This window comes from Mercenaria mercenaria, chromosome 7 (genome assembly GCF_021730395.1).
Source record: "Mercenaria mercenaria strain notata chromosome 7, MADL_Memer_1, whole genome shotgun sequence".
NCBI lineage: Eukaryota > Metazoa > Mollusca > Bivalvia > Venerida > Veneridae > Mercenaria > Mercenaria mercenaria.
Genome location: NC_069367.1, coordinates 34,451,116 through 34,475,130, shown reverse-complemented (window position 1 = coordinate 34,475,130; position 24,015 = coordinate 34,451,116). Strand labels below are relative to the sequence as shown.

The 24,015-nt window shown below is 35.5% G+C and overlaps 1 protein-coding gene across 1 annotated transcript in view; it reads right to left on the bottom strand.

Moving 5' to 3' along the window:
• Nucleotides 1-24,015, bottom strand: part of LOC123554450 (probable ATP-dependent DNA helicase HFM1) — a 31,062-nt gene that overhangs the window by 168 nt on the left and 6,879 nt on the right. Inside the window, exons 7-13 of the mRNA XM_053547097.1 lie at nucleotides 11,287-11,435; nucleotides 10,419-10,522; nucleotides 9,665-9,747; nucleotides 7,665-7,916; nucleotides 4,622-4,880; nucleotides 3,949-4,048; nucleotides 3,664-3,792 (exon numbers count right to left, since the gene is read on the bottom strand). Of these exons, the coding sequence (XP_053403072.1) occupies nucleotides 3,664-3,792; nucleotides 3,949-4,048; nucleotides 4,622-4,880; nucleotides 7,665-7,916; nucleotides 9,665-9,747; nucleotides 10,419-10,522; nucleotides 11,287-11,435 (1,076 nt within the window). The remainder of the gene's footprint in view (nucleotides 1-3,663; nucleotides 3,793-3,948; nucleotides 4,049-4,621; nucleotides 4,881-7,664; nucleotides 7,917-9,664; nucleotides 9,748-10,418; nucleotides 10,523-11,286; nucleotides 11,436-24,015) is intronic.

The following is a 24,015-nucleotide window of genomic DNA, read 5'->3' as shown; positions in this document are numbered from 1 at the left end:
CAATTTTAGTGAAGTTGGCAACTGAAAATTACATACTAAAAATTCTTTAAAGGAATGATTGTCAGTAAATACAGGTAGTCAACCTTTTTCTTGTTAGTTGCAAAACAAACAAGAAACCTTCAATAACACTAAACATTACGAAACCTTTATTTTTATTGGACAAATATTTTTTTAATATTCAAGGGCAAGTAACTCTGTTCTTCATGAATAAAAGGTAAATCCCAAACAAAAACCCAAGCATGCATCTTTAATCTTGTAACGTTTGGTGGCTTTAGGTTAAATACTTTTCTACCAATACTTAGAACTTTTTATAACCCAACAAGCTCCTCATGCACCAAATGCAAGAGTCATTTCAACACTGTATGACAATGCTCCACAAAATGTTTGATAGAATAGTAAATAAAGTCGACAACAGGGCCGTCACTCCATAAAAACAAGAGGGCCATGATGGCCCTATATCGCTCACCTGTTATCATTGCACTTGAGGACAAGAAGGTCCTCAGAAAAAATAACTAAGCCCAAAGGACAGGAACAACAAAGGGAAGAAATTTAACCAAAAAGAAAAAAATCTCTTACAAGGTATAGATATGTTAAAATACACCTAAAAACTGGAAGTACCATCCATGTTGTACCACAGAAAACCGGTCTCGTGTTTTCCCTACGGCCAATAATAAAAAAGTTACTAAAAATAAGCTATTTATAGTAACGTAAAAGGGAAGTAATTAAAAAAAATAAATTGTAAGTGGACAAAAGAAGGATCTGTCAAATAAATCTGTTGACATAAATGAAATTTCAGATCAGTATCTTCAGTAGTTATGGAGATATAACAATTTTAATTTGAAATAAAGGGAGGTAATTTGACATAAAATCAGTCCATAGTTATCTATCCTGATTGTCTCAGTCCAACTAATAACAATAATGAAATTTCAAATAAGTCCTGTAAGTACTTACTGATATAAATCCATTTTGATTCCAATCAGGGGAGGTAACCAGATATAAAATAACTGGAACCTACGATTGGATCTGATTTGTCATGGAATCCAAGATTTATTGTTGTTGAAAATATTTTGGAAGTTTGTATCAAATAAAACCATAAATGAAGTCTCTATATGGCTGCAAAAGCCAAAATAGCCAATTTTGGACCTTTAACGGGCCATAACTCTGGAACCCATGATGGAATCTGGCCAGTTCAAGAAAGGAAGCAAGATCTTGTGGCGATGCAAGTTGTGTGCAAGTTTGGTTAAAATCAAATCATAAATGAAGCTGCTATTGTGCAGACAAGGTCAAAATAGCTAATTTGGCCCTTTCAGGGGCCATAACTCTGGAACCCATTATGGGATCTGGCCGGTTCAAGAAAGGAACCGAGATCTTATGGTGACACAAGTTTTGTGCAAGTTTGATTAAATTCAAATCATAAATGAAGCTGCTATTGTGCAGACAAGGTCAAAATAGCTAATTCTGGCCCTTTCAGGGGCCATCACTCTGGTACCCATAATGGAATCTCGCCCGTTCAAGAAAGGAACCGAGATCTTATGGTGATACAAGCTGTGTGCCAGTTTGGTTAAAATAAAATCATAAATGAAGCTGCTATTGTGCAGACAAGGTCAAAATAGCTAGTTTTGGCCCTTTCAGGGGCCATAACTCTGGTTCCCATTAAGGAATCTGGCCAGTTCAAGAAAGGAACCAAGATCTTATGGTGATACAAGTTGTGTGCCAGTTTGGTAAAAATCAAATCATAAATAAAGCTGCTATTGTGCAGACAAGGTCAAAATAGCTAATTTTGGCCCTTTCAGGGGCCATAACTCTGGAACCCATAATGGGATCTGGCCAGTTCAAGAAAGGAACCGTGATCTTATGGTGATACAAGTTGTGTGCAAGTTTGGTTAAAATAAAATCATAAATGAAACCACTATCGTGCAGACAAGAAATTGTTGACGGACGGACGCACGGACGACGGACGAAGGGTGATCACAAAAGCTCACCTTGTCACTATGTGACAGGTGAGCTAACAAGAGGGCGGTGAAGGGCCTGCATCGCTCACCTGACCTATTGACCTAAAGATCATCAAGATTAACATTCTGACCAAGTTTCATGAAGAGATGGTCATAAATGTGGTCTCTAAAGTGTTAAATAGCTTTTCCTTTGATTTGACCAAGTGACCTAGTTTTTGACCCTACATGACTCAGATTCGAGCTGAACCTAAAGATCATCAAGATTAACATTTTGACTATGTTTCATGAAGAAACACTCATTAATGTGGCCTCTAGAGTGTTAAAAAGCTTTTCCTTTGATTTGACCTAGTGACCTAGTTTTTGATCCCACCTGACCCAGATTTGATATTGACCTAAAGATAATCAAGATTAAAATACAGACAAAGTTTCATTAAAATATGGTCATAAATGTGGCCTCTACCGTGTAAACTAGCTTTTCCTTTGATTTGACCTGGTGACCTAGTTTTTGATCCTACATGACCCAGATTCAAACTGGACCTTGAGATCATTAAGATTAACATTCTGACCAGGTTTCATGAAGATACAGTCATAAATGTGGCCTCTAGAGTGTTAACAAGCTTTTCTATTTGATTTTAACTAGTGACCTTATTTTTAACCCCACTTGACCCAGATTTTGATATGACTTATAGATCATCAAGAATAATACTCTGACCAAGTTTCATGAAGATATAGTCATAAATCTGGTCTCTACAGTGTTAATAAGCTTTTCCTTTGATTTGACCTGGTGACCTAGTTTTTGACCCCAGATGACCCAATATCGAACTCGTCTAGGATTTTATTTAGGATAACATTCTGACCAAGTTTCATTAAGATTGGGCCAAAATTGTGCCCTCTAGAGTGTTAACAAGCTTTTCCTTTCATTTTACCTGGTGACCTAGTTTTTGACCCCAGATGACCCAATATTGAACTCGTTCAAGATTTTATTGAGGGTAACATTCTGACCAAGTTTCATCAAGATTGGGCCAAAAATGTGGCCTCTAGAGTGTTAACAAGCTTTTCCTTTGATTTGACCTGGTGACCTAGTTTTTCACCCCAGATGACCCAATATCGAATTCATCCAAGATTTTACTGAGGGTAACATTCTGACCAAATTTCATTAAGTTTGGGCCAAAATTGTGACCTCTAGAGTGTTAACAGTCAAGTTGTTGACGACGGACGCCGACTGACACCGGACACAGGGCGATCATAAAAGCTCACCTTTGAGCACTTTGTGCTCAGGTGAGCTAATAATCAGATTCAAAACTAAAATAAGGCACAAGAAAGAACAGCTATTTTTACAATATCAAGGGGGTATAACTATGACAAAAAAATATCTGATCGAGCAGGTTTTCTAAGGCAATCAAGATCTTTTATGTATTTAACATCTGACCCGAATTTGGTGAACATCAAAATAGATAAAGGGACTAGAGTGCACACAAGTCAGCTTTTCTTGGCATTTAAGCTGGCACTGCAGTAATGTCACAACTATAGTGTCCATGGTCAGGTATTGTTGAATTTTTAACTGGAACAGAGATCTTATGGAGATAAAGTGAAAAATGAACATGCTATCTTGAACACAAGCTAAATATAGGATAAAAGAAATATCAAAAACTTCATCTGAACATTGTGCATGTGAGCTAAAATCTATTAAATAATGCAGAAAAATATAAACCAATGATTTCTGCTATCCTTGTGCCACTGCTCATTAATTCTATCATCCCATTCTAAAGGAGGCTCAGGTCTGTCTCCACCAGTAACATATGCATAACCATATTCTGTCTCGTGGGCAAAGTCATCTTCACTAAAATAAAATATTTAGAGGTGACTCCAACAATTACAGAAAATTTACAAAATTTCTCTGGCAACTGGTAACATGGTCAGACAACTTTCATTTCTTGATACCAATTTCACATTATCTTTAAAGCAGAAGTTCAATTAATATCACTAACAGACTTACCCATTCGGGACTGAGGCCCAGTTGGGATTAATGCCAGCAAACTCCTCATGCATAGCTTCCAGATCTGGTAAGGATTCTTCATCAATTAAAATAATGTCATCTGAAATCAGAAACCAATTAAATTCTACAGTACATGTATATTTTTGTGTTTATCTGTCTTCAGAAACTAAAAACAAGTATGCCCACAGGCAGAATGTCGAGCCCGCCAGCTGTCAAGTGTTACCTTGACCTTGGACCTAGGGACCTGGTTCTTGCGCATGACACTCCATCTCATAATGGTGAACATTCATGCCAAGTTACATCAAAATCCCACCATGCATGAAGAAGAAATGCTCCGGACAAACTTCAATTTGACCTTTGACTGTGACCTTAACCTTTGAGATAGGATAATGGGATTTGCGCATGACACACCTTCTCATTGAGATAAACACTCATGCCAAATATAAACAAGACTGGTCCATGCATGTCAAAGTTATGGTCCAGACAAAATCGGACGGATGGATGCACCCACGGACGCACATACACTGAACAGCCAAAAGTGGCAACTATATCGAGCTCACCGCAAGTGGGCTCGATAATAAAATTAACTTTCATGTGAAGAGATCCTATTACATGAATAACATAAAAATTATTAAAAATATTCATTTATATCATTAGCATTAATTGTTAATACCTTGATTGCATGTCTGCCTATGCTCAGCATACATGTCCAGTTCTTCCCAGTCATTCTTATGTCTAGGAATATTCTGCTGTCTTGGTTTAAATGTCCGACTTTCTTGCCCAACATGCCTACTCAAGTCATTACTGGGCTCTACATATAAACCGAATTCCTTATCTGGCATGGCCGCAGCTTGATAAACAAAGTCTTGGTTGTTTCTGTTTGGTGCATATGAAAACTGTGTTAGATCTGTTCTGCTTGCATTGCCATTACCCTTAAAACAATAATCTTATATTAAATAAACAAGACAAACAAGCACATTCAGTGAATTGGTATCACCCGCCAAATGGGATAAAGGTTTTACCCTTAAGGTAGTTCTGCACGTTTGAAAAACCGGAAGTGATGGCGTAACGTCATTTATCCGGTAAACGTAGAATAAAGCCTGGATTCGGCGTACGGAAATGAAAATCAATTTATGAATTAATCGAAACCTGTCAGTAAATTTGTTATAATGGCACTGTTGCTATATTTCTAAAGTCAAAATATGATATTAAAACATATGGCACGTTAAAAAAATCAAAATAATTTCCTAAAATTAACGTGAAATGCCCAGTTCCCTTTAATCATGGTAAAATATCTCAAAAGTAAGCACACGGACCTATACATTTTATTTCACCAAATTATAGGCCATGTGTTTATTTACAATTGTGAGAAGTTTCATCAAAATCTACATTGTAGAAAAAATTCTATTCGCGAAAATGTTATGAAAGTTATGATTTTCCCATAGACTCCCATTATGAAATATTGCGTGAGGTCCAAATTTTTCAAACCAGCCTAGCAAATAATCAAGCACACGACCCTATCTTTTTTATTTGCTGAATTTTCTAGGTATACTTTGAAGTTTTGAAAAATTGGAGTTTAATCAAATTCTACATTGTAGAAAAAATTTTGATCCAAACGTGCAGAACTACCTTAAAGGAGCATTCTCTGCCTGCAAAAAGAAATTAAATGCAATTGAATTTCAGTCTTTTTGAAAGTTATTCATTCTAAATTATTGATCGAAAACCATTTTTCTATATTAAGTAACAATGACCTTGCACAAAGCTGCCTAAAATGAAACAAACAAGTAAATTCGATGAATTGGTATCCCCCGCCGAAAGGGTTTGTGGTGAGGAATGGCAAAAAAATATATCCGGCAAAAAGTTATGGATGTTAATAAGAAGCATATAATTTCATTAGTCAAAATCAATTTAACAGAAAACAAATGTTTAATAAAAGAGTACATAATAAATGTATGATACTTTGATCCTGACTAAAGAAATTATTTTGAATGGGATATGCTTACTGTAGTAAGCTTAGCTTTTAAAATTAAATGCAGTTAATTGAAATGTGAGCTTGAAGTTTAACTGGAACGAAATATTGTTTTTGAGTGGTTTGGCACCAGGTGTTGCTGATTAACATGTACATTTGTACATAAAAGAACAGATGTTCTTAAGAGAACACAGGTAAGATATCCTGAACATGGCTGAGGACAAGGTTTGTGCAGTCACAACTTAATATATTTATTTTTTTAGGGGGTGGTGGGGTGGGGGTGTGGGGGAACGGGAGAGGAAACAAAATTTCACATGTTGATTATAAATATTGATGGAAAATTAAAAATGAAAAAAAAAAAAGGGTAAAAGTGGATTTTTATACAATTAAAGGGCAATAACTCTTAATTTACAAATAAATCCCAATGAAATTGTGTGTACACAACCACATTATGGTGATCTAAATTCTGTTTAAGTTTCATAGTTCTAGGTCAAATATATCAAAAATTATGATGCAGAAATTGCCATATTTATAGTACCCTATATAGTTAACACTAGAAATTTCTAAGGGCCATAACTCTGGTGTTACTTGGGCAATCTGACTGATCCTTGATGGGCCGCAAGAACTCATAGTGGTGAACATGTATATGAAGTTTTAAATAAATATTCCCAACCATTTCCTAGATATGGCTCCGGACGGACGGATGAAAGGACAGATGGATGGACGGACTGAAAGACGGACGGAAGGACGGACAGACAATGCCAAAACTATATCCCTCCGACTTTCGTCGGGGGATAACAAAACAATTGGTCTCAATGAATGTTACCTGTTTATCAGGTTTGGTCTGCTTACCTCCTTCCTAACTGAAATTATCATGAGAATACCATTTTTCTACTTTAAGTAACAACGTTCTTGACCTTGACCTAAGCCAAAATACATCTAAAACTATGGTCTCCATGCAGGCATCCTAAATTCAAAAACATATTTCTGATAAAGTTTCATGAATATCCAGTGAAAAATGCAGCCTCTATTGCATAAACAAGGGTTTTCTTTAATTCAACCAGGTGACCTAGTTTCAAACCACAAATGCTCTATATTCAAACTTGACCTAGATTTCATCAAGACAAACATTCTTATAAAATTTCATGAAGATCCAATGTAAAATGCAGCCCCTATTGCATACACAAGGGTTTTTTATATGACCTAGTGACCTAGTTTATGAATCCAGATAACCGATTTTAAAATTTTGCCTAGATTTCGTCAAGGCAATCGTTGTGATCAAATTTCATGAAGATCAAGTAAAAAAAATCAACCTCTATTGCGTACACAAGCTAAGCGTGAACAGACGACAGGCGACGGAAATCGAGCAATGATTGAAAAATGGATCTTAAATGATGATATGGCCTATATAGCAAGCATTATTATATAAGTACTAAGGGCTGTATGAACAAAGAGCCGTAACTCCTGTCTTACTCAAGCAATCTGACTGGAACTTGCAGGGTGGCATTTCCCTACAACAGTTAACATTTCTACCATGTTTTATTTAAATATTTCAAACCATGACATAGATATGGTTTCGGATGGCCAGAAAGACATACGGACAATGCCAAAACTATATCTCTCCGCCTTGGTGGGGGATAACAATCATTTATGAATGTTTACAAGACTATATTTGTAGACATTCTCTATTATAAAAGAGCTTATTTTTTTCTTACAATTTTCAAAAATAAGCGTAGCCTAGTATTACCTGTAACTTCATTCTCTTGTTCACAGAAGGTGTTGTTGGTAAAGACGCAGCCCTGTTCTTGAGTTCCTCTAAATGACTTGCTACACGTTTAGTTGAAACTGGCCTTGGGGTCTGCTGGTTTGAAGTACCTCTACGTTTTGAGGAAATTCCATGTTTACAGCATTCATGAGCACAGGTCATCTTGTTGTGGCATGTATGCATACAAGGCAAGTTGGTGGTGGCACAGCTGCCTGCAGTTACAGCTGATTTGGCCTGATCATGACATAAATACAGGAATCTTATACATTATTATAGCGCAATGCTAGTCAGCCTACCTATTGGTTCATATACAAAACCAGAAATACATTCTGCATGCCAACAGGCAGAATGTTGAGCCCGCCAGCAAATTTGGCCTCTAAGTGTGACCTTGACCTTAGACCTAGGGACCTGGTTCTTGCACACGACACTCTGTCTCATAATAGTGAATATTAATGCCAAGTTACATCAAAATCGAACCTTGCATGAAGAAGAAATGCTCCGGACAAACTTCAATTTGACCTCTGACCTCAAACTGTGACCTTGACCTTTCAGATAGGAACATGGGGTTTGCGCACGACACTCCTTCTCATTGACGTAAACATTCATGCCAAAAATAAACAAGATTGGTCAATGCATGTCAAAGTTATGGTCCGAACAAACTTCAATTTGACCTCTGACCTCCAACTATGACCTTGACCTTTCAGATAGGAACATGGGGTTTGCGCAAGACACTCCTTCTCATTGAGGTAAACATTCATGCCAAATATAAACAAGATTGGTCCATGCATGTCAAAGTTATGGTCCAGACAAACTTCAATTTGACCTCTGACCTCCAACTGTGACCTTGACCTTTCAGATAGGAACATGGGGTTTGCGTGTGACACTCCTTCTCATTGAGGTAAACATTTATGCCAAATATAAACAAGATTGGTCAATGCATGTCAAAGTTATGGTCCAGACAAACTTCAATTTGACCTTTTACCTCCAACTGTGACCTTGACCTTTCAGATAGTAACATGGGGTTTGCGCATGACACTCCTTCTCATTGAGGTAAACATTCATGCCAAATATTAACAAGATTGGTCCATGCATGTCAAAGTTATGGTCCAGACAAACTTCAATTCAACCTCTGACCTCCAACTGTGACCTTGAACTTTCAGATAGGAACATGGGGTTTGCGCACGACACTCCTTCTCACTGAGGTAAACATTTATGCCAAATATAAACAAGATTGGTCAATGCATGTCAAAGTTATGGTCCGAACAAACTCCAATTTGACCTTTTACCTCCAACTGTGACCTTGACCTTTCAGATAGGAACATGGGGTTTGTGCATGACACTCCTTCTCATTGAAGTAAACATTCATGCCAAATATAAACAAGATTGGTCCATGCATGTCAAAGTTATGGTCCAGACAAACTTCAATTTGACCTTTTGCCTCCAACTGTGACCTTGACCTTTCAGATAGGAACATGGGGTTTGCGCATGACACTCCTTCTCATTGAGGTGAACATTCATGCTAAATATAAACAAGATTGGTCAATGCATGTCAAAGTTACGGTCTGGACAAACTTCAATTTGACCTTTGACCTCCAACTGTAAACCTTGACCTTTGAGATAGGAACATGGGGTTTGCGCATGACACTCCTTCTCACTGCTCATTGAGGTGAACATTCATGCCAAATATAAACAAGATGGGTCCATTCATGTCAAAGTTATGGTCCAGACAAAGTCGGACGGACGCACGGACATACACCGACCCGCCAAAAGTGACAACTATATCGAGCAAGCGGGCTCAACAAAAATGACTTATGTAAATCAACAGGTGGGTACTTGACAAAAGATATTTTATCTAAGGCTATCTGCCATCCAATGCATACATACATTTATACAAGCAGTATATCTGAATGGTAGCATGAACTATCATATGATTTTTTTCTGCCATTTCCTCGAGCTTGCAATTCAGACCTTGAACAATATACCTGCTGATTTCCTGTAGATGATGATGTTATTCTTTTACCTCCCAAGTAATTAGGTGTATATGTACATTCTACATCTAATCCAACTGAAATAAATATAAAATATGTCTGTATATAATCAATTTATATATGAATACCTAACTCTACCTATTGTTCCAGTGAAAATTAACCATAATCAATAACACCATTATTAGAATACCAATTATAATTATTCTGTCATTCATTTCACATGAACTCCAGAAAAAATATATTCTTTTCCCAACTGACTATTTCCAGAAAATACAAATTACTAAAATTTTAACAAGGAAAATGATTTTTTTAAAGGACAAAATATAACAATAACAAAATCTATAGGAAGATCCTTTGGAAGCATAGAACACAATCAAGCAAAGATAACAGTAGATTAGGTTTGCTCGAGTATGTGCATGAGAGGTAATAAATTGTACAATACCCCTCACAACCCCTAGCACCAGCTTACGCAGAACTATATTATCCATGCATTAACATTGAATGTACTCCATGATCCCAAAGGACCAGAAAATAAAACAGCACTAAGTCCAAGTATGGGGAGACTTTTTACAGCTGCCACATAGCACTTGCTCTACATAGCAAAATCTGTTACAGCAAGTTGTCCTTGTCTTGTAAGTATAGGAAATAAAATAAAACATTACAAATTGGATTGTTAAGTGACTGTCAATGAAAAACATGTATGCAACACTTCCACCTTTAGTCTTATATATAATAAATTAGTCCTCACCCCAGTCTTGACTGATATAATGCAAAGACAATTCAGGACCTTTTTCTGCCCTCCTAACCTCCAATTTCTTTGACCAAGACTTCTCTTTCAGTAACAGAGCATCCCTGATAAATATGAAGTCATTACTGAATCGTTCGAGAACAAGGTTGTTATTTATAAAAATACAATGTAACTTCTTGATTTGTGATAATCATGTGCCTAACATGCTACAATTTTCTGTCAACAAATTTTATCTCTGACAGTTGGAAATGGATCAAGAATTCTGCTTAATGACAAGGAAATGGAAACAGTGTAAAAGCAAAAACTTAGGTTTGTAACTGAGAAAACATTATGCAAATAAAGCTGTGCTTGCCACAACTACAACTGATTATCTGACTTCACATGAAATAACCATTAAAGCAAAATCCTTGATGCTTTATTTTTTGCTACTTGAACAGTGCTAGTGCTAACAAATTTAAGACCATGAACTAGCACAATATTATCTGTACTGCCAAGACACACTGAAACTCTTGTCAGTTGGAGAAGCAATGTGAAATAGTAATTAGAACTCTCCTACTTGGTCATGGCAGCAAAGCTTGAAAAATTGTCTAGATAATTATGCTTTTTCTACAGAAGAAAATTGGAAAATAAACAAAGGACAGGATGTCCTAAGAAATAAATATCAGAAATCTCAAAAATTAAAGAGTATAGGAAATGGTTCTTGGCCAGATAGAACAATCGTGGTCATCTGATTTTCATTTGAAATTTTGTCCAAATACAGGCAGGAAAATCCCAGTTCAAAGAAGTATTCTTAAAGCAGTGAGTTTCAATTCACAGGTGTATCCAGTTTTTTGACAATAAAAGCATATGATCATGAATGAAATCTTACATTACTCTTTGCTTGTATAAGACCTTGTTATCTTCATCGCCAACAAGCAGAGTACAGGTATGCCCAGTACTGCTCTCCTTCATTGTATCTCTGTTTGTTATCTGTAAGGTGATTACAATCTCTGCTGCACTCTCACTGTACCTCATTACCTGTATGTATGATAATATTCACATCTAAATATAAGCTTATTTCAAACTGTACCATTATATCTTCTTTTTTTTCAAATCTCTACATGCATGGGAGTTTGGGCCTATTTAAGCTGTTAGAATGGACAGACAAACTGGCAAAAGTAGAGTTTCGACCAGTTTCAAATAAAAAAGAAATACTGATATTCACATGTTAAGGTATAAAGTTTGACTTTGACATCCTCTGAATACTATGAATTTCTTAATTTCCTTGTCATTAACATTATTCTCAAGAAATAATATATTCCAAACAGTGATCTGTCATTGAATCAAATCATTTTTTTTTTTTTTTTTTTTTAAATTTATTTCCTTTTCCACATCCAAAGTATCATACATTCATCACAAACATTGATTTTGTGTGCCAGAAGAGATATTTACATATATAATATCAAGCGTAGTTGGAGAAATAAATCTACCTACATAAACCAGAATTTTTCGAAAGTGCATAAATGTACATGTCTATGCAAATAAAGAAATAAATCTACCTACATAAACCAGAATTGTTTGAAAACGCATGAATGTACATGTCTATGCAAATAATGATATACATTGTACAACCCAGGAAGCACAGTAACGTTGTGACAATGTTGTTACAACGTTGTGCTGTACGTTGTGACAACGTTAGAAACAACGTTGTGTCAACGTAAAAGTGTGGAGTCGTGTCAACGTTGCGACAACGTTGTGGCATAACGTTGTGTTGCGGTCAGATACAACGTTGTGACAACGTAAAAATGTGGAGTCGTATCAACGTTGTGACAACGTTGTTGGTTAACGTTGTGAAACCACCAAAATACAACCTACTTTTGACAGCTCATGTTTAAATAAATAAGCAAAACAAAATTTCAATTACAAATTTTAATTCAAGAGCTAATTATAAAATTTACTAAAATTTTCGTTAAGTTCAGAAACCCCGAAAGTAATCCCTTTTAAAAGGGGATATGGGAATATGCACCCCTTGAAAATACAATACGTTTAAAGCATACATAACAATTTTTTAAAAATCCATAAAATTTAAAAAAAAACTATGTATTTTTACAAAAAGGGAATAATTTCAATTTTCCAAAAAATTTAAAAAAAAGATTTGTAGTTTAACAAAAACCCGTAACCCCCAAAAAAAATTTAAAATACAAAAAAGTTATGTAGTTTAACGATAACAAAATCAAAATAAAATTGACATGCCCACAGGAAAGGAAAATACGGACTTCATGAGGGGGGGCAATTTTCGGCAAAGGTGAACTAGGGAAGATGATTTTGAAGAAAAATGAAGGGTTCCCCCAAAAATTGCTTTGTGTTTTGGCAAAAAGTAAATTTGGGGAAAGGAGCAAAAGTAAAAGGGAGACAAGGAGGGTTGGGTTTGAAAAAGGGGGTTTATCTATTTTGGCAGGGTCCAATCTTCCGACTAATTTTAAAAAAATTCGGGCCTAGTGGTTTTTTTAAAAGTTATGAAATGGAAATTTTTTTCATTTTCAGGTCAGTGCCCCCAAAATAAAAAAGGGGTATAAACTCTGCATGTGCAATAAACCTTTTAAATTTTTAAACATTCTGGGAAAAGGGGGTTTCAAGTTACTGATTAAAAAAAAAAACTTTTTTTGTTGTATACCACATAAAAGTGGTTTTTGGTTTTTTTTCCATAATTTGGTCAATTATAAAAAAGTTACAATGAAAGGATTTTTTTAGTAACAAAAAAGGGGAATTTAATCTTTAACCCCCCCCCCCCCCCCCAAAAAAATTTTGAAAGTCCACAAAAAAAATCTTACCGGGTAGGGGACGGTCAAAATACATCCCCGGGAATTGGATGTATCATGAATGTTGCTTTTACAAAAAAAGTGATCCCCGTTTTTTCCCCTTGACTAGAAATTGAAAAAGTTGAAATTATAAGCTATTTTTAGTAACAAAAAAAGGGAAGAAATTTCTAAGAAGGGACCTCCCACTTTTAAACACCCCCTTCTGATGGTTTTCCAATTGTCCCAAAGTTACATAAAAAATCCCTCTAGCTTTGAAGAAGAAATGCTTCTGAAAAATTATTCTTGTATCTAAATTTTACCCTTTTTTAAAGTTTGACCTTGATTAGCCCTAGGGACGGGTTTTCTTGCGCTTGACACTCCGTCTCTGGGGTTTAAACATTTCCCAAAGAAATACCCAAAATCCCTCCATGATGAAGAAGAAATGCTCTGAACAGTTTTCTTTTGTACCCTTTAAACCTCAAATTTGTGACCATGCCTTTTGCCCTAGGGCCCCCGGGTTCTTGCGAAAGACACCCCCTTTCTCTTGTGGGGGAGCAATTGTGCCAAGTTTCATCAAAATTCCAAGCATGAAAAAGGGAAATGCCCCGGACAGTCTTTAAATTGAAAAAAACCCGGGGGCCCTCTGGGGCCTGACTTTGAGATGGGAAAACCTGGGGTTTTGGGCGCATGACACTCCGTCTCCTGGGGTTTAAAACTTTTCATCCCAAAATTAAAAAACGAGATTACCCCCTGCATGTCAAAGTTACGGGCCCGGACAGGGAATCAAACCCGGGACACAAGCAGGGCACGGCGCACATCCCATTTGAACACCCCTAGTAAACCGGGTTTTTTGCGCATGACTCCGTCTCTTGATGGTGAGAAACTTTCCCAAGTTTTCATCAAAATCCCTCCATGCATGAAAAAAGATATGCCCCGGGAGGGTCCCCTCCCGGGCCCCCGCCGGGGCTTTCCCCATAAAAACACCCAAATTTTTTCCCCAAAAGGGGTAAAAAAAGGGCAAAAATTTCTTAGAAAAGGGATTTTGAAAGAGTTACCCCCTCTTGTTAAAAAATTGGGTCCCCAAAAAATTTTATGTTAGTATCATGTCAATCCCTATGATAAGTTTATTGGGTAATTGGATTGAAAAAAAAAAAAACGGGAAAAATTCAAGTCGAAAAAGGGCAATAGCCCCCCAACAAAAAAATCTTTAAAAGTCACTAGTAAACAGAATGAGGTCACCATGTAAAAAAGAAACAATCCCTTTGTTCCCACTGTATTGAAAAATTTGGAGGGGAGGGGAAAGAAAGGGGTTTTTTACTCGGTAAAAAAAAAATCCGGGGTTTTACCGGGCTTTTCAATGAATACAAGAGCGCCCAAGGGGGAAATTATACCCCGAAGGGTTACATCAGAGGAGGGGCCCAAAATTTAAAAAACTTGACTGTTGAAGCCCAAAGGCGGGAAACAAAAAAAAAAACCAAAATCCAAAAAAAAATTTTTCCAAAGGGTCAAAAAAAAATTCTTACCAGGAAAATTTTATGCCCAAAATAAAAACAAAAAATTGGAGGTCCACCATGTTGTCCCACGAAAAGTGGTATCGGTTTTTCCCTATGGCAAATAAAAAATTTTCAAAAAAAGCTTTTTTATGGGTAAAAAAAAAGGGAAGTTAATACAAAAAAATTTTTGTAAGAAAACAAAAAAAGGGGAACTGCCAATAAAAAAAAGAGCACTGCATGCGGAGCAATATAACAAAGCAAAGTCAATATGAAATTTGACCCCCAAGGGTGCCCTTTTGACCTTGAAGCGAGTCACCCTAAAACATGCCCTCTGCACGTCGCCTCAGTGTGGTAAAACATTTGTCCCCAAGTTTTTTTGGGGAATCCCCCAAAGGGCGGGTTCAAGAGTTACGAGGGAAAAGAAACACACTTATATGACTTTCCCCCCTAAGTGTGCCCTTTTGACCTTAAACCTAGTATCCAAAAAAAGGGCCCCTCTGCCCGTCGCCCCTTTGTGGGAACATTTGTGTCAAGTTTCTTTAAAAACCCTTCAAGGGGTTAAAGGTTACAGAGCGGACCAAAATTTTGCTAACGGACAGATGGACACCGGCATAAAACCCTTAATAAATCCTTTGGGCGTTTAAAAATGTGTAAAAGTAAACAGTTTTTCAAGTTTAAAAATTGGGTTCCCTTTGCAGTTTTTGAAAAAAAAACAAAATTTTAAGAAACGCAGACGATCAAAAATTTTGATTTTTGAAAAAATATAGAAAAAGAATAAACAAAGAATGCTTTTGGGTTTAAACTCTTTTTTTGCCCTTTGCCCCAAGTGTAAACCTTGACCATGGTTATTGGATGGGGATTTGTTTTTGAAAACACATAGATGAAGATATGCGACAAAAAATTTGAAATTCTTAAGGGGTCTCAAAAAACCAAGAGCTGTCCGTAAGACAGCGCGCTCCACTTTTCCCGGTGATTTGACAGAAAAAAAGGGGAAATATTATGTCTCAACAGGAGACCTTTTTAAAAAAGGGGAAAAATAATAAGGGGCAAAAATTCGGGCAAGAAACAATTTGAGTTTTTGGGGATTGCTCCCCACACATGCGATGATGAGGGAAAAAAGTGGTCACTATCTTTTAAAGTACCAAAGGTTTGTCTAAAAACGAAGTTTTCCCAAAAAAATTTAAACTGAAAATAATTAAAAAAAGTATAACAAGTTTGTGCCCTTTAAACCTAAGTATAACCCCTTGAGGGGCCCTTTGCCTTGGGTAAAAATGGGCCGACCCCCTGTACATACTTTGTTTGATGTGGACAATGTTTTTGTAAAGTTACAAAAAGGTTTATAAGCAATAATAAAAAGCTATGACAAAAAAATTTTAAACCTTAAAAAAAACCCAAAAGACGTCACTAAAAACCCCTTTGGTGACATTGCCCTTGGCCTTTATATTATTTCAAAGTGTTTGCCGATTTGATCAGTTTTCAACATTTGCTTTGAAGTTTTTTAAACGGGGGGGGGTTAACACCCGGTGTAACTTTAAAAATATTGCCCCCATTGATAAAAATTTTAAATTGGAAATGTTGGTGGGGCCATTTCTCAATGTTGAAAAAGGAAATCTTTTGATAAAAATTTTAAATGCTAAAAATGTTGACGGGGGTAATTCTCAACTTTTAAAAAAAGGCCCCTTTGATAAAAATTTGATGTTAAAATGTTGAGGGGGTCAATTCTCAACGTTAAAAAGGAAATCTATGGGGTAAATTATCAACGTGGTCAGTTTTAATTTTTCCCACTGGGGGTTTAATAAACCGAAATCGAGTCCATTTTTCACAACTTTTGATTTCTAAGATTTCCCAAATAAAAAATTTCATTGCTTTCCTGTGTAAAAATACTAGAAAATTAAAAAAAAAAAAAAGGGTTCCCCAAGAACTTTATACACAAAACGATGGGGGTTTTTCTTTTTTCAAAGCGTTTGCTGATTGATTCAATTGTAAACAAATATGCTTACAAAAAGGGGAGACTCTTTCAGTTCCCATGTGTTGTTGGCGAGTTTTGCTCTTTACGTTTTTTCAAGTTGCAAATCTATTTTTTTTGGGGGTTTTATATACAATTTTTGGAGTCATGCTGTGAAATATTTAAAGAGCGTGAAAAGTTTTTGACTTGATTGTTAAAAGAAAAATTAATTTCTGGGAAAATTTTTTTTACTAAGATCCTTTATGAATACGGGCCCCCAGTTTAATTTTTCCCAATATCAATAATTAAAACCCACTACTGGTTTTTTTTTTATTTTATCCCCTTTTTTTTGGTTCTTTAATATTCTTTGGGAGATCAGGCTATTTGATACCCTGTATGGGAGCAGTAAACCCTTGTTCATTTTTCTACCTATAAAATCATGGGCTTATCACCAATACGGGTTATTAAAAAAAAAAGCTCATGAGTCAACAAGACCGCTTCAAAGTTTTTTTTGAGTTATTTAGTTTGAGAAAATTTGAAAACCCTTTTTTTGGGAAAAACGGGACATATTTTTTACACACACTTAAAAAACCCCTTTTGAAAAACTTAAATCACACGCAGGGCCCCATTTAAAAATTCCCGTTATCTCCAAAAACCTCTGGGCTGGGCCTTCCAAAACCTCCCTGCCTGCAGCAGACGCCCCCCGTCAACCCTTTTTGTAATAATTTTTGAATGTTTTGTTTTTAAAATAAACAATTTAAAATTAAGTACTTGTGTAAAAAAGTCAAAGATAGAAATTTATTTGGGGGCAAAAAAAACACATTTTTTTTGTTTTTTTTAAAATTTTTTCTGAAAATTAAAATTTTTGTTTTAAGCAAAATTTAAGGATGGGGATTTGGTTCCCCCCTTTTTTTTTATTTCGTTCAACCCCTTCTGAAACCCAGTAAAAACCCGAATCAAATTATGCTGACCTTTTTAGTGGGAAAACCAAAAAAAAAAAGTAAAGCTGAAGATTTCAAAAGCTCAAATTACATTTAATGTTTAAATTTTTGACTTTTTCCCAAAAAAAAAACAACAGGGAAAAATAGGGAAAAACAATAGAATCAAGCCTACCTTTAAAATTTAAACCACCTTTTTTTTAAAAGGAGCTGTTTTAAAAACAGCATCCTCGTTCCCTTTTTTTTTTTATTGTCTTATGAGTTTTCATAAAAGCATCTGAAAAAAAAAAATTTCAGTGGTGTAAAGTTGTAATCAAATTGCTGTTATCACAAAAGAGGCATCCCATTAGGCGCCCCTGTCAAAAGGTTTAAATTTTAAAACCCTTTTATTTTATAAAGAAACAACAAATGAAATTTAAAAAAAATCTTAAAAAAGCTATTTAAATGGATTCCGCTTGATTATGATTTTTTTTTGATAAAACAAAAAATGAGGGCTGAAAAAAAGGTTTTAGAACCCTGAGGCCCAGCGAACTTTTTCTTTTCTGAATTGTCCCCCAAAAATACCCTTTTTCCTGATGATGGGTTTTGTTATCATTTTCCCAAACATGGGTTTTTTTTTTTTAATTACCAAATACCCATCCTCTTTTTCTGGAAATGTTAAAAAACCCAAAATTTTTCCCCACTGTAACATATCAGAAATTACTCAATTTTTGGGCCCGCAGCCCGGGTTTTGGGTTGCAGATAGCAGGTTTTTCCCGTTTCTTTTTTCCTTACCTTTTAGGGAAAACAAAGACCAAACCTTATTTTGATCCCGGGAAAAGTCATCCGACGGGGCATGGGTTGTGGTTGGTTTAACATCTTTGCTACGAAAGTGGGGAAAAATTTTGGGACTGTAAAAAAAGGGAAAAAGAAACCCCCAAAAAGTTAAAATTTTTTTTAAAAATGTAGGTCCAAAACGTTTTTACAGCAATGTATTGGGCAAAAAAATAGATCGCCCCTTTAAGAACAAAAACATTTCTCATTTAAAAACTTTTTTTGCCCTTTTAAAGGTATCAAAAGATTCAATTTTAGTCATTAAAAACCTTTTAAAAATTTAAAAAAACTGGGGTTCACTGAAAAGGGGATGTTTCCCCCCATATTCCTATGGGGACCTAAATTGCTTATTTTTTGAAGATACTGACTTTTAAAAATATCTTTAAGTCAAAGGTTTAAGGTCAAAGTAAAATGTAAATGCCGTGTTCCTTGCGCTCATTTATGGTGTTTTGCATGTAAATTTTTTTTAAAATTTTTGAGAGCAGTTTAGGAGGGGCATAACTGTACGTTAAAAATTTAAAATTTAAAAATTTTTCTCATGCAAAACTTGGTAAATTTCATGCATTTTTTACCCTCTTCTCCTTCTCACTTGACATGGGACGTACCAATTTTAAAGGGATTCGCCCCCCTCGTGTGAAAAAGGCCTGGGGATTGACAAAGAAAAATTGAAAAAAAAGGTTTCAAAATTTGAACGGGGTTTTCTATGTATGACTACTTAAATATTTACCTCATTGGGAAGTCTTGGTATCTCATGCATTTGTACCCCCCTCCCTAATTTTTTACTTGGACGAGGATCGTTAATTTAAGGGAATTTGCCACCCCTCCATGTAAACAGGGCCGAGGGTTGGGCAAAGAAACACGGATTTGAACTGGTTTTTTTCTTCGTTGACAAACTTAGGTTTTTTTACATCCGGGAAATCTTGGTTTAAATGCATTTGTCCCACCTCTCCTGGGCCACTTTGGGATGGGATGAACCTTTAAGGTAATTTTCCCCCTCTCCATGTAAAAAGGCCTGAGGATTGACAAAAGAAAAAATGAGTAGCTTTCAGATTTTAAATTTAAATTTGGTTTTTTTAAACCCAAATGTGTTTTGGGGTTTCTGTTAAAAAAACCCAAAAAAATTAATTAGTTTTACTTATTTATGAAGTACTTTGAAATATTTACATCATGCAAGTCTTGGTATTACATGCATTTGTACCACCAATTTTTATTTACTTTGCACAAAGGGTATACCATTTAAAAAAAATTTCTTTTTATTACCACCTCTCCATGTAAACAGGCCCCAGGATTGACCCAAAAAAAAACATGTAAAAGCTTTCAGGCTTGAATTAGTTTACTATGACATTCTTTGTGTGGATAAACTTGGTATTACATGCATTTGTCCCCCTCACCTGTTCCCACTGGGATGAGTCGGGGGCCAATTTTAAAGGGATTCGCCCCCTCTCCCTGTAAAAAAGGCCTGGGGATTGACAAAAAGAACACGAGATATCCCTTTCCCGATTTGAATGGTTTTACTATTTTAGCTTTTCAGGGGCTTGAAAATTGTTTACTTGGAAAATACTAAGGGAGTGACTGCCAAAATTTTTTTCTCCCTGCATTTGACCCCCCTCTCCCCGGGGCCTTTTCCCTTTTGGGGGGTGAGGATCGGCCCAAATTTAAAGGGATTCGCCACCTCTCCCTGTAAACAGGGGCCCGAGGATTGACAAAGAAACACGAAAATATCTTCCAGATTTGAATTGGTTTTTGTAGCTTTTAGCCTTGGGAAATTTGTTTACAATGACTAATAAGTAGTGACTTTCAAATCTTGTTTTTTTACATGCATTTGTACCCCCTTCCTGTCCTTTCTTGGATGAGGAAACGGACCAAATTTTAAGGGATTCGCCACCTTCCCTGTAAAAGGCCCGAGGTTGACAAAAAAAACACGAGATATCTTCCAGGGTTTGGGAAATTTGGGTTTTTCTGTAGCTTTCAGACTTGAAATTTGTTTACAAGGGCATACTAAATAGTGGGCATTTCAAAAACTTGGGTTTTACAGGGATTTGTACCACCTCTCCTGTCCTACTTGGGATGAGGGTCGGACCAATTAAGGAATTTGCCACCCCCTCCATGTAAAAAGGCCTGAGGATTGAAAAAGAAACACGAGATTCTTCCGATTTGAAATTTGGTTTTACTATAGCTTTCAGACTTTAATTTGTTTACTATGAAATACTAAGTAGTTTACATGCCAAAACTTGGGTTTCTACATGGATTTGTACACCCCTCCTGTCCTTCTTGGCTGGGATCGGACCAATTAAGGTATTCGCCCCCTCTCCATGTAAAAAAAGGTGAGGATTGCCCAAAAAAACACGAGATATCTTCCAGATTTGAAATTTGGTTTTTTTTTGCCCCTTTTAGGCTTGGGTTGTTTTTCAAAGACATACTAAGTAGTGACAGGGATATCTTGGTATCCCACATGCATTTGTACCCCCTTCCTGTCCATTTGGATGAGGGGGTTGGACCAATTAAAGGTATTCGCCACCTCTCCATGAAACAGGCTTGAGGATTGACAAAGAAAAAATGAGTTTTCTTCCCGATTTGGGGAAATTTGGTTTTTTTATGTATGATGTACTTAGGGATTTACTTTATAAAAGCAAGTCTTGGTATCTACATGCTTTTGTTCCCCCTCCCTGTCCTATTGGCATGAGGATGAACCATTTTAAAGGTTTTTGCCCCCTTCCATGTAAAAAAAAGGTTGAGGAAATTTTCAAAGGAAAACGAGATAGCTTTCAGACTTTAATTAGTTTTACTATGTTTTGGGGCAAACCCAGAATTGACCTATTATTTTTGGTAATTTCATGGGATTTGTATGACCCCTCCTGTCCCACTTGGGATGAGGTCATACCATTTAAATTTTAAAGCCACCTCTCCCTGTAAAAAAAGGCCCGGATTTACAAGAAAACCCGACTTGTTTCACACTAGAATGAGTTTTAAAATTTACCTTTGTACTGACATGCAAGTCTTCGTATTACATGCAAAGATAAAAGTTTAAAACTTTTTGTAATTTTATTCCCCACAAAGTTTTGTTTGCAGAGGGTATCGACATCTATATTTTTTCAGTAAATTTAAAGGTTCATTACCCTTTTTCATTAGGAAATTATTACCGGGTTTGGTTTGAAAAAACCTTTAGGATTTGTAGCCCTTTCCCCCCGGTAAAGGGGTCTAGATCGGCTAAATCTCAGCTAGGCATTCGGTAACCCAGCGGCTGATACATCCTTGTGGTTAATTTTTTTTAATTCAATTTAGGTTTCTGAAAAATTTTTTTTTCTAAAATACGCAGCCTTTTCGAACTCTTATTTAATACTTATATAGGTTTAAAAAAATTAAAAAATAATCTGAAAAATAGATCCTTGGAAGACCCGGGAAAAAACAATTTTAACAACAATGAAAAAATTTATACTCAGTTTGATTGGGGTCTGTCATGAAACAGTTATGGGTAAAAGTAACACGGGCCCCGCCCCCCATCACTGGCTTAAGAGTTTTTCAATCTTCAAAATTTAAAAGAGTTGATATCAATATCCCGAAAGGACCAGAAAAACATCACACTGGGGATGAAATCGGGGGGACTTTTGGGGCCCCTTTTAAACCCCTTTTGTTTAAAATTTTAAAAAAATTTTGGGGAAAGAAAAAAATTTTTTAAAAAAAAAAAAAGTTGGGATCTGGAGGGAAAGATTTTAAAGGCGGGGGCCCCGGTTTAAATTCACCCCCTCTTGTTTGGGGAACATTTTATCCGAGCCCGGGACCCTGAAAAGGGGGGAAAATTGGGGGGTAGAAAATTTTTTTTTTAATTTTTTAAAATGGGGGCCAAAAAGCCTAAGATTTTAAAATTTTTATAAGGGGAAAAATTTTACTTTATTTTTACAGGAAAATTTTTGAATTTTTTTAAAAGGGGGGTTGGGAGGACTTTTTTTTTTTTTTCCAAAAAAAATTTGGTTTTTTTTTAAATTTTTTTCTTTAAAAAAAAAAATTTAAATTTTTTCTCCAAAAAATTTTACCCCCCAACCCAAAATTTCCCAAAAATTAAAAAAAATCAAATTAAAATATTTTTTAAAATTTCCCCAAAAATTTTTTAAAAACCCAAAAATCTTTTAATTTAAAAAATTTTTATATTTTCAAACAACACCAAAAAACCCAAAAACCCATAACATTTTTAAACATTCCCCCATCTTTCATTTCATACTTTTTTCCAACAACTTTTTTAAAAACCAATAAACCAAAAAAAAAATTTTTAAATAAAACAATTTCCCAAAAAAAAAAAAAAAATTTAAAACAAAAAAACCACCCAAACCCCCCCAAAAACCCACAAAACCCCCAAAAACCCAAAAACCAAAAACCCCCCCCCCCAAATTTTTTTAAAAAAAACAAAAAAATTTAAATCTAATTTTCTATACCCAAAATCAAAACAACCCCCTTTAAACCATATCATTTATTTTTTTCAAAAAAAAACCCTTTAAACCTTAAAAAAAAAATTTTTTTAAATTTTTTAACAATTAAAATTTTTTTTTATTTTTAAATTTAAAACTTTAATTTTTAAAAAAAAATAAATACCACTTAAAAAAATTTTTTTTTTTAATTACCAAAAAAATTAAAATTTTTTTTAACCCCAATTTTTTTTAAAATTTTTAACAACCAACACCACAAAATTTTTAAACTAAAAAACTTAATTTTAAAAATTTTTCAACCATAAAAAAGAAAAAAAACCCTCAAAATTCTTATTTACCTTCTTTTTTGGGAAAGGGGGTTGTTTTGGGGTTTAAGGTGGCCCTTTTCCCCCCTTTTGCCCCCCAATAATGGGCTGGCATTAACTCCTCATTAAAGCCATTCCGGGTTTTTTCCCGGAGGCAAAAGTTTATTCCCAATCGGAAAAAAAAAATTGTATATAAGGGGGTGCAAGCGTTTTACGTTGAGAAACTGACGTGCTGGCGGCGACCTCGGGAGCCGCAGTAGGAGGCTTTTCTAGGCAACTGTCGGTTTTGAAATACTTTCATAATATCTTTCACTGAAAATTGGCACATTGTAAATACGTTAATTAAAGTTTTCCTTTAAAAACGTTGTGATTAAACTTGAGTTAAAAAAGTTTTTTGCCGTTTTCGCATAAGTCACCGTTGTAGTCAACGTTTGCAAAGTTGTACTAACGTTGTAGATTTTACAAGATTTAGAAAAAACTCTGTGTCTTTTTTTGGGTCTTTTCAACTTCAACATTGTTGCTAGGCTTTCTTAAACATTTAAAACCCCATTTGAAAAGTTCTCAACGTTGTTACAACGTTGTCACAACGTTGTAAAAAAAACAAACTAAAAACCTAAAAAACAAAGTTGTCTTAACGTTTTGTGTTTGCTGGGGGGAAAATTTATCAAATAAAAATGTTGTGTTCCGGGGGGGACTATTTAAAAGGAAAGACTAGTAATATATTAAAAGTGAAAAAGGGGCCCGGGCCCTGATCGATGTTTTTCAATGCTGTTTGAGAACTTATCAGTAAATAAACTTAATTGCAAAGTTTGGGGTTTCATTAATATGTAAATAGTTGTATTATAATTTGTTTTCCTTGCTCGAAAGAAAAAAGAACGAGTACGAAAATGCAAGGACAAGTGACCCGT